This window comes from Jaculus jaculus, chromosome 19, assembly GCF_020740685.1.
Source record: "Jaculus jaculus isolate mJacJac1 chromosome 19, mJacJac1.mat.Y.cur, whole genome shotgun sequence".
Classification (NCBI taxonomy): Eukaryota; Metazoa; Chordata; class Mammalia; order Rodentia; family Dipodidae; genus Jaculus; species Jaculus jaculus.
The window spans coordinates 23,956,543-23,972,155 of NC_059120.1; the positions used below are offsets into that span (position 1 = coordinate 23,956,543).

General features: G+C 41.7%; 1 protein-coding gene across 2 annotated transcripts in view; it reads left to right on the plus strand.

The window, feature by feature from the left end:
* Tlcd4 (TLC domain containing 4) overlaps positions 1 to 15,613 on the plus strand; it is an 86,775-nt gene that overhangs the window by 49,802 nt on the left and 21,360 nt on the right. For both annotated transcript variants that reach the window (XM_045138585.1, XM_045138586.1), the window contains exons 4-5: positions 4,351 to 4,409; positions 6,135 to 6,229. In XM_045138585.1, coding sequence (XP_044994520.1) covers positions 4,351 to 4,409; positions 6,135 to 6,229 — 154 coding nt within the window. The remainder of the gene's footprint in view (positions 1 to 4,350; positions 4,410 to 6,134; positions 6,230 to 15,613) is intronic.

Consider the following 15,613-nt stretch of genomic DNA (forward strand, 5'->3'; position numbering starts at 1 on the left):
TGCAGCTGGTTTTCCCCGTAGCCCGTGTGCTGCTATTACGCAGTGTGCGCGTGCTGCCGGGCTGCTTGATTTTGTAGCCGGCAGAATCCCCTCCTTGTTCAGGCCGTTGGTGGCCATTATGTGCCAGCAGCTCCCCTAGCACTTTGCAGAACTGTGAGGGCTGGGCTAGGGAGCTGCCTTCCTGCTCAGTTCCAGCGCGAGCTCTTGTAACCCTGTGCTTGCACTCTGTGGTGTCTTCAGCAATGGGCTCTTGCCATTTATCTCTGGCAGGTAACCAAGTGCTTTGGTAATTGCCTGCATTGTTTTGGGTCCACCTGACCAACAGCTAGGTCTCTGGGAGATAATCCAGTTCTGACACTGGGATTTACCAGCAGACCTATGAAAACCAAGTTATTATAGCCACTGTTATGAGAAAAATTGGGTCATTCTTAAGATAGGGATAATCAGCTGGCATAATAGCTACTTAAAACTTAAATGTTCAAATCTATGCTTTACCCATAGTTTGCAGTCAAAGAAATACAATGTGAATTGTGGTCTGCCGTGAGAGAGGCATGTGACACCACCGGAGAACACTACCAACCACCTATGGTTTGGCAATAAGTGATAGTAACTTACAACATTGTTCTTTCAAGAAAACTTCAGGGTCATTTGCAGTGGCAGAAATTTTGCAAACTGTTTCTTAACAAGGCTGAGGTCAGAGCAGCTCTAGAGCCGAGGTGTGTTTTTTGGAAGCCCTTCATTGAGGAGAGGAGGCTCTGGGCTTGAGGGATAAAGTATAATCAGGTTTCTTAACCATCACTGTGGGCTACAAACACATGCTTTCATGCCATAACTATGAACTTATTTCCACCAGGATTCTACCAGTTGAAACATTTTCATTGGGAAGATATTTTCCAGTGACTCAATTTAGCAAATTTAATTTCTTGAACCAGATTTTTATATCATGTAACTGAATATTTCTTAGCTTCTAAAAATGTTTTCATGGCTGGGGAGATGGCTTAGTGGTTATGGCACTTGCCTACAAAGCCAAAAGACCAAGGTTTGATTCCCTAGGACCGATGTAAGCTACATGTACAAGGTGGTACAAGTGTCTGGAGATCATTTGCACTGGCTGAAGGTCCTGGCATGCCCATTCTCTCTCTCTCCCACTCTCTTTCTCTCTGCCTCTCAAATAAATAAATAAATAAATAAAATTTTAAAAAGTTTAAAAAGTTTTCACATTTATTTTATTAACATTGTTAGCTGAACCAGTTGTTTTCTTTAAAAAAATTACTTTTTTTGTTTCATTTTTTGTTTTTTCAGATAGGGTCTCGCTCTAGCCCAGGTTGACCTGGAAATCACTATGTAGTCTCAGGGTGGCCTTGAACTCATGGCAATCTTCCTACCTCTGCCTCCTGAGTGCTGAGATTAAAGGCATGTGCTACCACACCCAGCTTACTTTGTTACTATTATTTTGTGACATTTTCTTCATACATGTATTTTGATCATGTTCACCCCTCCCCATTACCCACTCTTCTCCCCGTCCCATTGAACCCCTTTCTACCTACCCAACTAGTCCTACTTCTACTTCTGTGAGTTTTTTTTTCTTTTTTAAAAGTATATGTTTGTGACCTGGTGATGTATTTAATTAGGGTTGTTTACATGAGCATAAGGGAAGTTATTTGCATCTGACAAATAGCTCTGGTTATTTGTAGAACATGGGCAACCAGTAGCTATACCAGTGAAGAGCATGTTTCTCCCACCCCAGCAATCATTAACTGCCAATAGTTAACTAGGTAGGAGTGGGGACTCGTAAGCCCACCCCCATAGGAACCATTATCTGCCTGTTACACTTCAGGGAAGGATGGGGTTTTTGCAGCCTCCTTACATCTATGACAGAAGGTGACTGGCCCAGTCTTGTATAGGTTTTACAGTTAGCCCAACTACTATGAGCTTATGAGTGTAATGGCCACGTCATGTCTGGAAGACAGCATTCCACAAAGCTCCTCCTGGTCCTCTGACCCTCACATTATTTTTTTACCCCATTTTCCTTGATGTTCCTCGGGCCTTGGAGGAGGTGATATAAATGTCAGTAGTCACTTATTCTCCACACTTTGACAAGTTGTGAGTCTCAGCAGTAACAGAGAGCCACTGCAGAAGTAGGCTGCTCAAGTCAAAGCTATTTTCAGCATTCATCTATGGGAATACATACAAATATTTAGAAGGCAATTTGCTTTGGCCATGACCTCCCCAGCTGTGGGCTTTTGACCGGGTTTATAGTACCAGATATGAATTCCCTTCTGGGAATTCAAGCAGGCCTTGAATCCAATCAGAAAGTTGTTGATTATCCCCGTGACAGTCTTCCCACTATCATACCACTGGGCACACTATCCTGTGGTTGCAAGTGGAGCAAGAACTGGTCCTTTTGAGAAGTAAATTTTACTAGCAAAGATTTGATTCATTGGTCAGTATTTGCCTTGACAAACTTTAACTTACTGTAATTTTTGAAAAAATTATTTATTTATTTATTTGAGAGAGAGAAGGAAAGAGGCAGAGAAAGACAGAATGGGTGTACCAGGGCCTGCAGTCACTGCAAATGAATTCCAGGCACATATGTTGCCTTGTGCATCTGGCTTATGAGAGTCATGGGGAATCGAACCGGGGTCCTTAGGCTTTGCAGGCAACTGCCTTAACCACTAAGTATTTCCCCAGCCCCTACTATAATTTTTGCTGTTTTTCTTTTATGCTATAATTCATTTTAGGTACAATTTTCCTGGACCTTAACCTATTGGCAGATCAAAATTATAAAGAAAGTATAAGTGCTACATTTCCATTTGAAGTTTAGCTGTTATCAGTTTTGTGTTGATTTTACCAATCACTTATAGTATAATTCAGATAAAGGACTGAGTAGGGCAAAAATATATCATCTTGATATGTGTAGACATCAAAACAATAGTGTTAAATTGCCTGATTGACCATCGCTTTGTTCTTTTTTAATAGGCAAATTCTTAGTAGAATGATATTGATCATACTATATTGTCTCAAAATCAAAGGCAGGCTAAATGATTTCTTCAGGTATTTTAACCTCTGTTTCCAAATAAGGAATTAAAAAAAAAAAAACCAACATCTAGAATTCCATTTGAATCCTTTTGTGAATACATTATATGAGAGCACATTTATAATACATTATATGAGAGCACATTTATAAATCTTCTTGTAAAATTATTTTTGTTAAAATTTATTATGTGTATATGTGTGTATACATGTATGTAAGCAATTGTGATGATTTGTGCAGTAAGAACTGTTAGCTTGGCTAACCTGGTGCTGTGCATGGACAGGGTGAGAATAGGCCCCGAACTGACAATGAGATACTCCGCATAGATCAGCTGTGGTGAGCAGTTAGGCCGCCTCGCGTGCTCCACAGAGGCCGCTGTCGTGTGCATGGTCGTGTGCATGGTGCCTCCTGATGTACAGCGAAGCACACCTTGCACTGTGCCTCTCAACATGGAGGTCCTGGGAACAGTTCTAAATACTAATGTTCAAAAGATGCACGGGTGTTGTTAGTCATCCTGGGGAAGCCCGATTTTCGGGTCAGGGATCTTAGCGATCAGGGCTTTTAGAGGATTTCATCCCACTTTGAACTCCAAGTATTGATGAGGTACGATTGAGAAGATTCTGAAGGCTGGCTTGGGCTTAGAGTAAACATCATGGAAAGTCTCTTGATTAAAACAGTTCATCTTGAGCCAGGTGTGGTGATGCCTGCCTGTAAATCCCAGCTCTTGAGGCAGAGGCAGGGGCAGGGGCAGGGGCAGGGGGGCAGAGGGGCAGAGGGGCAGAGGGGCAGAGGCGCAGAGGCGCAGAGGCGCAGAGAGGCAGAGAGGCAGAGAGGCAGAGGCAGAGGCAGAGGCAGAGGCAGAGGCAGAGGCAGAGGCAGAGGCAGGAGGATGAGGAGTTCAAGGTCAGCCTGGGCTACATGAGACTTTGGCTCAATCAACTAAAATAAACCAAAAAGCCCTCCAAAGAGAGAGAGAGAGAGAGAGAGAGAGAGAGAGGAGGGGGGGGGGAAGAAAAGGAAAAACAAGTTTATCTTGGCCAGGACGGCTACTACACTTCTCTGGGGGGAGTGGTTTCAGTTCGGGTTCCAGTCAGGTTAGTTCACTCCAGCCAGCGCCAGTACCACGTCCGCGCCACCATCAGTTCCCCGTAGCCCCATGGGACTATAATTGGTGCTTTGTTTTTATCTTTGAAAATGATGGTTTCCTAATCGAGGAAGCATTTTCATCATATTTAAATTGCAATAGCAAAAAGTATCTGTCATCTGTGACCCATACGCTTAAGAAAGGAACTTTTTTTTGTTTCTAATACTTACAGGGGTGATGCCACACTTGTGAATGTGAATATCGCTACTGCTTCAGGCTACCTCATTTCCGGTATGTGGTAATGCCATTCATGGTTGATTTCTCTTTAAACCCCTTGTGGAATTGTACAGAGAATGCATAATTTGTGATTATGACTTATTTGAAAACTAGCATTTAGGATCCGATCCATGCAGGAAAAGTAACACCTGCCACGGTTGTTAACATGAAGCCCTTCATCTGGCTGTCCGGTTCTCACTGAAGGAGATCTCAGTTGCACAGTAGAGCCTCAGAACACCACAGCCTGGGCACATTTTTAAGATAATAGTCTCTTTTTCCACCCCCTTAAAATGTGAAGTTGATGAGGTCAGCCTGGGCTACAAAACTTTTAAGAAATATTTTAAAGTATTTATTTGAAAATTTCCAAGGGGGGAGAGAGAGAGAGAGAGAGAGAGAGAATAGAGAGAGAATGGGTATATCAGGGTTTCTTAACCATCACAAACAAACTCCAGACGCATGTGCCATGTTGTCTGTGTGGCTTTAGTGGGTAGTGGGAAATCTAAGACCATCAGGCTTTGGAAGCAAGTGCCTTTAACCATTGAGCAATCTCTCCAGCCTTCAATTTTTAAACATAATTTAATTTAATTCACTTATTTGAGAGAGAGAGAGATAGAGGCGGGGGATGGGAAGAATGGGCATGTCAAATCCTTTAGATACTGCTCACGAACTCTAGGCACATGGGCCACTTTGTGCATTTGGCTTATGTGGGTGCTTGGGGAATTAAATCTGGGTCCTTTGGCTTTGCAGGCAAGCACCTTAACTGACTGCTAAGTCATCTCGTCATCTCTCTAGCCCTCAAAATTTTTTTAATTAAAAAGAAAAAAAATTGATTGTGTTATAAATGAGTCACTCCTTTTGTGCTTTTCTGCAGCCATCTTCCAGTTTGCATTGTTGAAGTGACAAAAATTGGTAATTTAGGTTTATTTTGAACTTCTCTTTTGGTTTTTCAAGGTAGGATCTTGCTCTAGCCCAGGCTGTCCTAGAATTCACTCTGTAGTCTCACGGTGGCCTCCAAATTACAATGATCCCCCTACTTGGCCTCCCAACTGCTGGGATTAAAGACATGGGCCACCATGCCCAGCTTGAACTTACTTCTATTTGATCATGCTTTTAGTTTATTAAATTCTGGAGACAAGTTTTACTTATTTGCAAGACAGAAAAAGAGAGAGAGTGAGGAGAGAAATATAGGAGAGTAAGGGCATGCCAGAACCACTTGACACTGCAAGTGGACTCCAGATGTATGTGCCACTTTGTGCATCTGGCTTTACTTGAGTACTGAGGAACTGAACTCTGGCCATCAGGCTTTGTGAGCAAGTGCCTTTAGCCGGGGGAGGTGGGAGTGAGGCAGGCATCTAAGAACAGACACCTCTGGGGGAGGGGGTTGTACTAGAGGAGGGATGACCAATGAGCTATGGCTTCTGAGTAGACACCCCTGAATTAGCAGAACAAGTTAGGTGCACCCATAAAACAAAGCTTTTGGGCTGGAGAGATGGCTCGGCAGTCAAAGGTGCTTGTTTGCAAATCCTAACAGCCGGGATTTGAGTCCCTGGTACCCATGTGAAGCCAGATGCACAGAGTGGCACGTGAGTCTGGAGTTCATTTGCAATGGCAAGAGCGCCTGGTCTGCACATTCTTGCTCTTGTCTGCTTTTCTCTCAAATAAATACATAAATAAAAATAAAACATTAAAAAGGACAGTAACTTTCTCTTAGGTAACGACTTATTTTTTTTCTTCTCACAGATTTGGTGATTATCATTTTGAATTGGAAAGTGATTGGTGACAAGTTTTTTATAATTCACCACTGTGCAGCCCTGAGCGCGTACTACTTCGTGTTGGTGAGTGTCAGCATTGACATTAGCCTAACCAGCAGCAAGGCCGGGAATAGCAGCTTAAGGGTAGACACAAATCTGGGCCTGTAGGCCTTAAAGACCACGTTAAAATGTATGCAGGGATTGCACTTATGATAAGTTATCTTCTCTCTCTCTCTTTTTTTTTTTGATTTTTCAAGGTACAGTCTTGCTCTAGCCCAGGCTGACCTGGAATTCACTGTGTAGTCTCAGGGTGGCCTCAAACTCACAGCAATCCTCCTACCTCTGCCTCCTGAGTGCTGGGATTAAAGGTGTGCACCATCATGCCCGGCTCTAAGTTATTTATTTATTTATTTATTTATTTTGATACAGGGCTTTATGTAGCCAAGGCCCCAGCCTTGAATTACTGATCCTATCTTCCTCTCTCAACTGCTGGATGTACTGCCACTCTGTGCTTCATGGTTTAGTGTGTCTGTATTTATAAACTGAGGCAGGCAGATGACCTAATTTAATTCACCACTTAACAACTTTAGGAATGTGTAGATACTTGTCCTTTAAAATTGTTTATGATTTAATAGGCAGGCACACACACACACACACACACACATATGTTTTTTTCTCATATTCCTAGATAAAGTATTTTTTCCTGGTTAAGTCCATGTACTTGAATCATTAGTTTTACACAGGCAGGGGAATCTTGCTCAGAGACTATCAGAACTTCATGATTGAGATTTTATTTTTTAGTTTAGACTTTTATCAATGTTTATACATAGAAAACATTTATATAATAATAATAAGCTAAAAGTCTAAATAAAGAAAGCTTACAGCTCAGATATGGCTGGGCATGCACTTTCAATCCCAGCACTCTGGAGGCTGTAACATAGGAGGGTAGTTGGGAGTCCTAGGTCACATTCGGCTAGAGAGAGACCCTGCCTCGAAAAAAGACAATTTATAGTTCTGATTAGCAAGGCATATGCAGTTCCTTTATTCCTCTTAAATTAAAAAAAATTATTATTTATTTACTTTAGAGAGACTGAGAGAGAGAGAGAGACAGACAGACAGAGAGAGGGAGAATGGGCATACCAGGGCCTACAACCACTGCAAATGAACTCCAGACGCATGTGCCCCTTTGTGCATCTGGCTTATGTGGGTCCTGGAGAGTCAAACCTGGATCCTTTGGTTTTGCAGGCAAACACCTTAACCACTAAGCCATCTCTCCAGCCCCTGATGATGTTTTTCTTATTTGGTATTTCTAGAATCCTTATATTCCTGGATACTCATGATCATTTAGAGTATTTAAAAAATCTGTATAAGTATATATTTATAATAATCTTCTTTTTATTTAAAAATAATTTATTTATTATTTGAGTGAGAGAAAGAGAGAGAAAGGGAGAAGGAATGTGTGCACCAGGGCCTCTAGCCACTGAAATGAACTTCAGATAAATGTGCCATCATGTACATCTGGTTTACATGGGTACTGGGGAAATGAACTTGAGTATTTAGACTTCTCAAGCAAGTGTCTTAACCACTAAGCCATCTCTCCAGCCCCTGTTTTTGTTTTTATTGACCCACACAATGATAGGTGGTGAATAAGAGGCTGATTTGGCATCATACATATTTAAATTAGCTGTATAAAACATCTCTATAAATTGCTGACTCAGTCATAATTTAAAAATAATATATGTTCTAAAAATAATGTATGTTCTAAATAAGTGCTGTTGTCTCAAAAGAAATATGTAATTCCTTTATTTCTATGAAACAATAGGTCATTTTGGTACCATTTTCTTTTCCTTCATCTTCCTTTAAAAAAAAGTTAGTAGATTGTAGATACATAGATGCCTACCCTGTACAGGTCTTAGCTATTTTGTGTGTAGACAATTTAGTCCTAAACACTTTTGCTGGAAAAGCTAATAAAAACCCAACCCCATACTAGAAACAATATTACACATGAGAGTTTAATATCTTGCTACCACTTATCAGTATATTCTCTGAACATGAGTCACAAAATTATCTGTGTGCTCTGAAAAGAATGTAAACTGATGAAAGATAACAGGTCCCTTACGTGCATGTTTCAGTGTGGATATTATGAGCTGCTGTTCTTTTTGGCTGCTGGAATCACTGGCTTGGCAAATGGTTGGCTGTGCATGGATTGGCAAGTTGAATGTTTAATTATGTGAGATGAATACAAGTTTGTTTCTCTTTGAGCTCTTAAGCCTTTCTTTTAAGAATCAAATGCATGCTGTCATTTTTTAAAGAGAAATTGCAGGTTGTCTTATTTAGTAAGTTGATAAGCAAATGAAATCCGCTGTAGTTTTTTTCTGATGATGGTTGCAGTTGGACTGCCTTCTTTTGTTCTATTGCTTTAGTATGAAATAAATTTATCTAAAATTAACCCATTTATAGCAAAACAAAGTAAGAGAAAAATAGATGAAATGAAGATTTGATTTTTGATGTGTCTGTGTAGAGGACATGTGGCTTGGTTTGTGTGGTGCCAGGGGTGGTGTATGCACACGTGGGCACTGTGCACATGCATGTGGAGGCCAGAGGAGAATGTTGGGTGCCTTTCTCTATAGCTCATCTGTTCTGTTTCCTTGAGACAGTGTCTGTCCTTCAACCTGGAGCTTCTGCTTTTAGTCTGCGAGCCCCAGTGATTCTCTGGTTTTGGCTCCCATGGAATGGGATTGAGTGTGCATGGCCTCACTGAACTGTTTAAGGGGGTTATGGACACTCAAACACAAGCAGTCTCAGGCCCTCAGGCTTAAGCAACAAATGCTCTTAACCACTGAGCCATCTCCCCGGCCCCAAAGCATGTTTTTATATATGGAGATTCTATGTTACTTAATGACTTTATAGCTGGAGTTTTAGGGCAAAGGCTTCAGCCCCATTAGGCCACACATTAGGCCACACCTTCTGTGTGGCAGCTGAAGCACTCAGTCTGTGAGAAGTAGAGAAAAGGCATGTAATCAGTCAGAGAGGAATAGACTAAGGGACGCAGTGATCCCTAAGCTTATGTTCAGTGTACTGGCATAAGCTCCAGTCTTTTATTTTTTTTTTTAAGCACTATTTTTTTTTCTTTATTTGAGCGAGAGAGAGAGAGAGAGAGAGAGAGAGAGAGAGAATAGGCATGCCAGGGCCTGTAGCCACTGCAAACCTTGTGCACCTGGTTTTATGTGGCTACTGGGGAATTGAACCCAGGCCATCAGGCATTGCAAGCAAGTGCCTTCAATCACTGAGCCACCTCTCTAGCCCAAGCTTCAGTCTTACCTAGAGTAAGATATGTCTCAGTCAGTAAAGTGCTTGTCTTGCAAGCATGAGGACCTGAGTTTGCAAAAAGCCAGGTGTGGTGCGGTAATGAGCTGTTGTAATCCCAGGGCCGGGAAGATGGAGACAGGTGGATCCTTGGGACTGGCTGGCCATCTAGTCTGGCTCACGTGGTGGGTTCAAGGCCAATAACAGATCTGTCTCAGAAAAGGAGGAACACACCTGAGGAACGACCACTGAAATTTTTTTTTAAACTTTTTTTGTTTGTTTTGGTTTTGTGAGGTAGGGTCTCACTCTAGCCCAGGCTGACCTGGAATTCATTATGGAGTCTCAGGGTGGCCTCGAACTCACGGTGATCCTCCTACCTCTGCCTCCCGAATGCTGGGATTAAATGCGCCACCACACCTGCTGGTTTTTTTTTTTTTTTTTTTGTAATCTTATTTTATTTTATTTTTTTCTCAATTTTTTAAAACATTTTCCATGATTATAAAAAATATCAATACCCTCCCTCCTCCCCCACTTTTCTCTTTGAAATTCCATTCTCCATCATATCTCCTCCCCATCTCAATAAGTCTCTCTTTTATTTTGATGTCGTGATCTTTCCCTCCTCTTATGATGGTCTTGTGTAGGTAGTGTCAGTCACTATGAGGTCATGGATATCGAGGCCATTTTATGTCTGGAGGGAGCATGTTGTAAGGAGTCCAACCCTTCCTTTCGCTCTTACATTCTTTCCGCCATCTCTTCCGCAATAGTCCCTGAGCCTTGGAAGGTGTGATTGAGATGTTACTCGGTACTCTAGTCACTTCTTTCCAGCACTATGATACCTTCTGAGTTGTCCCAAGGTCACTGCCATCTGAAAAGAGAAGATTCTCTACCAAAGTGAGAGTAGCATTAATATAAGGGTATGAATATTAAGAAAAGTGCTTACTGGGCAGTTTGATAAGCATAGTATATATACTTATCCAGACATCAGCAGATGTTACACCCCTAGGGCTCATGACTACCCCTGTTTTAAGTTTTCAGTATCAGGGATGTGTTTCCCCCCATGGAGCAGGCCTCCAGTCCAATTGGAGGGCAGTTGGTTTCCACCATGACAGATGTGCCACTATTGCACCCGTTGGCTCATTTGGGCTGGCTGGCCAATTATAAGGCTTGCAGTGTCCACTGTTGAGTATCTTCACTGGTGATTTCTCTTTCTCCCATTGAACTGCATGTAGAATGGCTTCTTCCAGCTTTTTGTCAGCTGGTCTACATGGAGGAGGTTATCAGCTCAGTTCCAGTAGGATTTCTCAGTGGCCTTGCAGCCCACGTGTGTGGAGTCTTCCTGCTGAAGTTTTTGTCTGGCCTCACATGCGTGTGTGCACATGCACCCACCCCACACACAAACATGCACGTACAAGTGTTCATGCATATATCCACACAGGAAGGAAGGGAAGAAGGGAGGAGCACGGGACAAGAGGTATACATAGGTAGTCCTGGTCATAGTTTGACCTTTCAAATCATGGTCTCAGCTCTCATCCTGCAAAATGGTCCAATATGAAGTTGTCACTGTCATCACCTGAGGGGACCCGTCTGGTTCCTACAACCTGATGACTCCTGCTCAAGGCACACTATCATCATCACAAGTAACTGTCCTCACTTGATGAGTGGGTGGTCTGTCCTAGCCTTACCTCTTGCTCTGGGGTAGTTTTAATCCCTTAACATAAAGTGTTCCTAAGATCCAAGATGACTACAAGTCTAGGACAATGACAGAGACATATAAGTTCCTTTTGGAGGCCTGGAACATTGTGAAAGCTGACAGGGAGATGCTTGAGGAAGACATAAAGAATGAGGCCAGGGCTGGAGAGATGGCTCAGCAGTTAGGGGACTTGCCTGCAAAGCCTAATGACCCAAGTTTGATTGCCCAATACCCACATAGAGCTGGATGTGCAAAGTGGCACATGCATCTGGGGTTTGTTTGCACTCACTGGAGGCCCTGGCACATGTCTATTTTCTCGTTCTCTTTTCACTTTGTCTCTTTCTGCTTGCAAATAAATTTTAAAAAATATTTACCAAAAGAGAAGAAAAAAGTATGAAGTCAGAGAGGTGAGCTTTTATCCTGCTTTTAGTTACTTCATGGACTGAAAGGAGGAGTCAATGAATTTTAGTAAAAACACTCTCTAAGTTACCTGTAATAACCATCTTACACTTGATCATTAAATATATGAGGGATTTTTTTTCTTTCCATGCAGTAAGCTCCCAACTCACTTTGTGCAAGTTAACCTTAAAATGGCTAGGAGAGTAATAATTATTATTTTTCTGGTATAAAATGTTATGAAATTCTTTTCATTTATGGGAGTCAGTGTTGGGAAAGAACCTTGACTTGGTACTCCTACAATTGTTTAAACTTCTATCTTAAATGATTTTGTTGTTGGATCTAAATAAAATTTTGTAAATAAATGCAAGTTCTCTGTATGTTTTAAATAAACATGCTGAAGAAATAGTTGAATAGTAAGATATATTTGCATCTAAGATATATAGGTTGTATCTAGGTTACATAATGTCTTACTCACTATTTTTGTGCCTCTCTGTGCTACATTAACTGGGTTTTAAAATTCTGTGACAGAGCGACTTAGACCTTAGACACTCCTCTTCTGACTATGCAGGGAGGTAAAAATCCTGCAGCCCTCCTTCACCCGGCACTCAGCTCTTATCCCTGGGAAAGGATACCTACCAACCATCAAGGAAAACCATAGCTGGTTTATTGTAAAGGAAATTGATGCCATATGTTTTTAATATCTTTAACAAAATTTTGGTGTGTATGTGTTGTGTACTATGTGGTTTCAGTGTATGTGCAGATTCGTGTGTGTGCGGAGCTAGAGAATGAAGGTGAGGTGCTTTCCTCTATTACTCTTCCATGTTATTTCCCTGAAATAGTCTTTCACTGAACCTGGAGCTGCTGTTTTTCTGTCAACCGGGTTGACCTGGGAGCCCCAGTCATCTTCCTGTCTCCACCTGCTCAGCACAGTGGGGTTTTCGGAATGTGCGGCCACACCACACGCGGCTGGTGGGTCGCTCGGGCTGCATGCTCGCACCGCGCACACTCTTCCTGCTCCGCATGCTCCAGTCCCCAGCGTCCTATCTCTACGGTCAACCCACCGTCCTGTGTACACCCCACCCCTGACTTCTCTGGTATGCTCAGGGTTTTGTTTTATTTTTGTTGTTGTTTTTTTTCTGTTCTCTGCAGTCACACCACACCTGCAGGTTATGTATGTGCCCACACATGCAAATACACGTACATGTGCACACATATGCACACAATGGCTACCCAATATCACTCAGTCTCTCCTGCAAGGTTTTCTGACAAGTTGTCGCAACTGTGTGAAATCTCTTCCCAGGAGCCAGAGTCCCCCTCTGGCTGGCACTAGGCATTAGCCTTCTCCTTTTTCCAGCATGAGATTCATGAGAAAATTCCAGTTTCTAGGGGTCCGTTGTTGCAGTCGTCTGATAGCAAAAGGGAGAGGCCCAGGTGCCTCTTTGGAAGATCGCGGGGTTGTCGGCGTGGCAGCGTCAGGACCCACAGCACCGTGGCTTGCGCTCTGCGCCGCTCCTCAGCACAATTAGGGTTAGTCAGTTACCAAGAGATGGTGGAGGGGTAATGGAGAACTCATTGTTTAGTGGATGCGGAGTTTCGGAATTTGAAAAAATTCCGATGTGGCAAGCAGTGATGGTTAACAACAATATGAATGTACTTAATGCCACTGAATTTTACACTTTAAAAGGTTGCCAGAAGAATCCAGGTGTGGCCAGGTGTGGTGGCACACACCTTTAATATCCCAGCATTTGGGAGGCAGAAGTAGGAGGATCACCATGAGTTTGAGGCCAGTCTGAGACTACGTAGTGAATTCCAGGTTAGCCAGATGTGATGGCACATACCTTTAGTTCCAGCACTCAGGAGCCTGAGGCAGGAGGATTGCTGTAAGTTCCAGGGCTACAGTAAGTTCCAGCTCAGTCTGGGCCAGACTTAGACCTTGCTTAAAAAATAACAAGGGGCTGCAGAGATGGCTTAGCAGTTAAGGCATTTGCCTGCCAAGCCTTAAGACCCCAGTTCCATTGCCCAGGACCCACGTAAGTACAAGGGGGTGCATGCATCTGGAGTTCATTTGCAGGGGCTAGAAGCCTTGGCATACCCATTCCCCACCCCCTTGCTTTCTCTCTCTCTCAAATAAATAATTAAATTTTAAAAAATAAATAACAAAAAATGCTGTTAAAAGGGTAAATTTTTTGTTGTTGCTATTTTCAAGGTTGGGTATCACTGTAGCCCAGACCAGCCTGGAATTTTGCAGTTCCAGGCTGGCCTTGAGCTCACAGTGATCCTCCTACCTGTGCCTCCCAAGTGTTGGGATTAAAGGCATGCACTACCATACCTGGCAAAAAGGGGGGCATTTATGAAATTTATGTTATGTATATACCCTCACAAAGCTTACCAAATGAGAAAATTTAGGAAGGAGAACTAATATGTTGAACAATATATTTATTCCTTAACTTTTTTTAAAAGCTTCCTACTGGAATCATATAAGCTGAAACAAATAGATGGACTTTAATAGTGATGGAGGTGAAATTTGCATTTAGGTTTAATAATGGGTAAGAAAGAGGAATGGCCACACTTCACTTGCATCAGTGATATATCACATCTACAAATAAAGCAATTTTCAAACTTAGAGTCCATTTGGGAAGGCACAGTATCTAACTGGAACATGTTCTAATTTGCTTGCTCAGAGCACACCCAGTGTCACCATTATCTGGAGTCCCTGGCCATGCGCACGTTAGACAGAGAAGTGACAGGGAAAATAGCCAGTTAACTGTAGAGGTGAGATTAGATTAGGTACTCATTGTATTGAAGTACCCAAAGATGTCAGCCTGGAAAAGAGAAGTCAGAGAACATGGGGACTTTGAAATGTCCCTGGAATTGGGAAATGACTATTAAATGGAAAAGAGAGTAGACTTATTTTGGTTCAATCAGGACTATGTATTTAGAACTAATGGGAGCAGTCAAGCTTGGGTTTTTGGAACTAGAAGTAGTGAAGATAATAGGAATAGAACCTAAAGATATGTAACATCGAAATTGGTTTGAATGGGGGAGGCAAAGACTTAAATGTAAGAACCTTAAAATATTAAAAGCAGCTGAGTAAGATGGGGCATGCCAATAATCTTAGCTTTCAGGAGATTGAAGCAGGAAGATCACAAGTTTGGGGCCAGCCTGGTTGACAGGATAGCAAGATTCTTTCTCAATAAGTAAGTAAATAAATAAGTATATCATCCAGTAATGCATCAGTAAGTTAGAAAATGAAAAAATATTATAGTTTAGTTTCCAATTTTTCCTTCCACATATAGATGGTTATAAAAATATTCTGAATTTGTAGAACTGTTTGGCCTTGTATAATGTTTTCTATGGCTGCTTCTCCAACAATGACTAATGAAGGTATGTGATGTATGTACTTACAGTTTATGTAAATTGCACATGTTTTCATAGATATGTATATACACACATATATGTCTTTCTGAATTTTCTGAGACGCTTTTGAGATGCATGGAACTTAAACTTGGGCTTTAAAAATTCTCATGTTTAGATTGGCTGGAAGAAGTAGAGAAAGTTTCCTTGGTTGGTAAACATTCATAAAGAGAGTCTTGGGAGAAGATGCTGGCTTTTCCTGGAGATGCTGGGGAGCTGGGATATCAGGAAATGGGATTTGCATGGCCATGGTAGTAGTTGTATATTTGGACTGGTAAGATATGGCCAACCTGCCAGAAGGAATAAAAATTCCAATTTGTAAGCTTTGTGTTTTTACGTTTTACAGAATTGTACTTTAACCAGAAAAGAACTTGATATAATTGGCAAATTGATAATGATATTCAAGATGGAGATCAGAGTGGAAGAATTTGTCTTTTTATTAATGTATTTATTATTTAGACAGCATTCACATAGGTCAGGCTGGCTATAAACTCACTATATAGCCAAGGATGATTTTTTTAAACTGTTTCTATTGACAACTTCCATAATCACAAACAGTAAACCATGATAATTCCCTCCCCTCCCACTTTCTCCTTCACAAATCCACTGTCCATGAAATCCCCTTCCTTTCTTCATTAGTTTCTCTTTTATTTTGATGT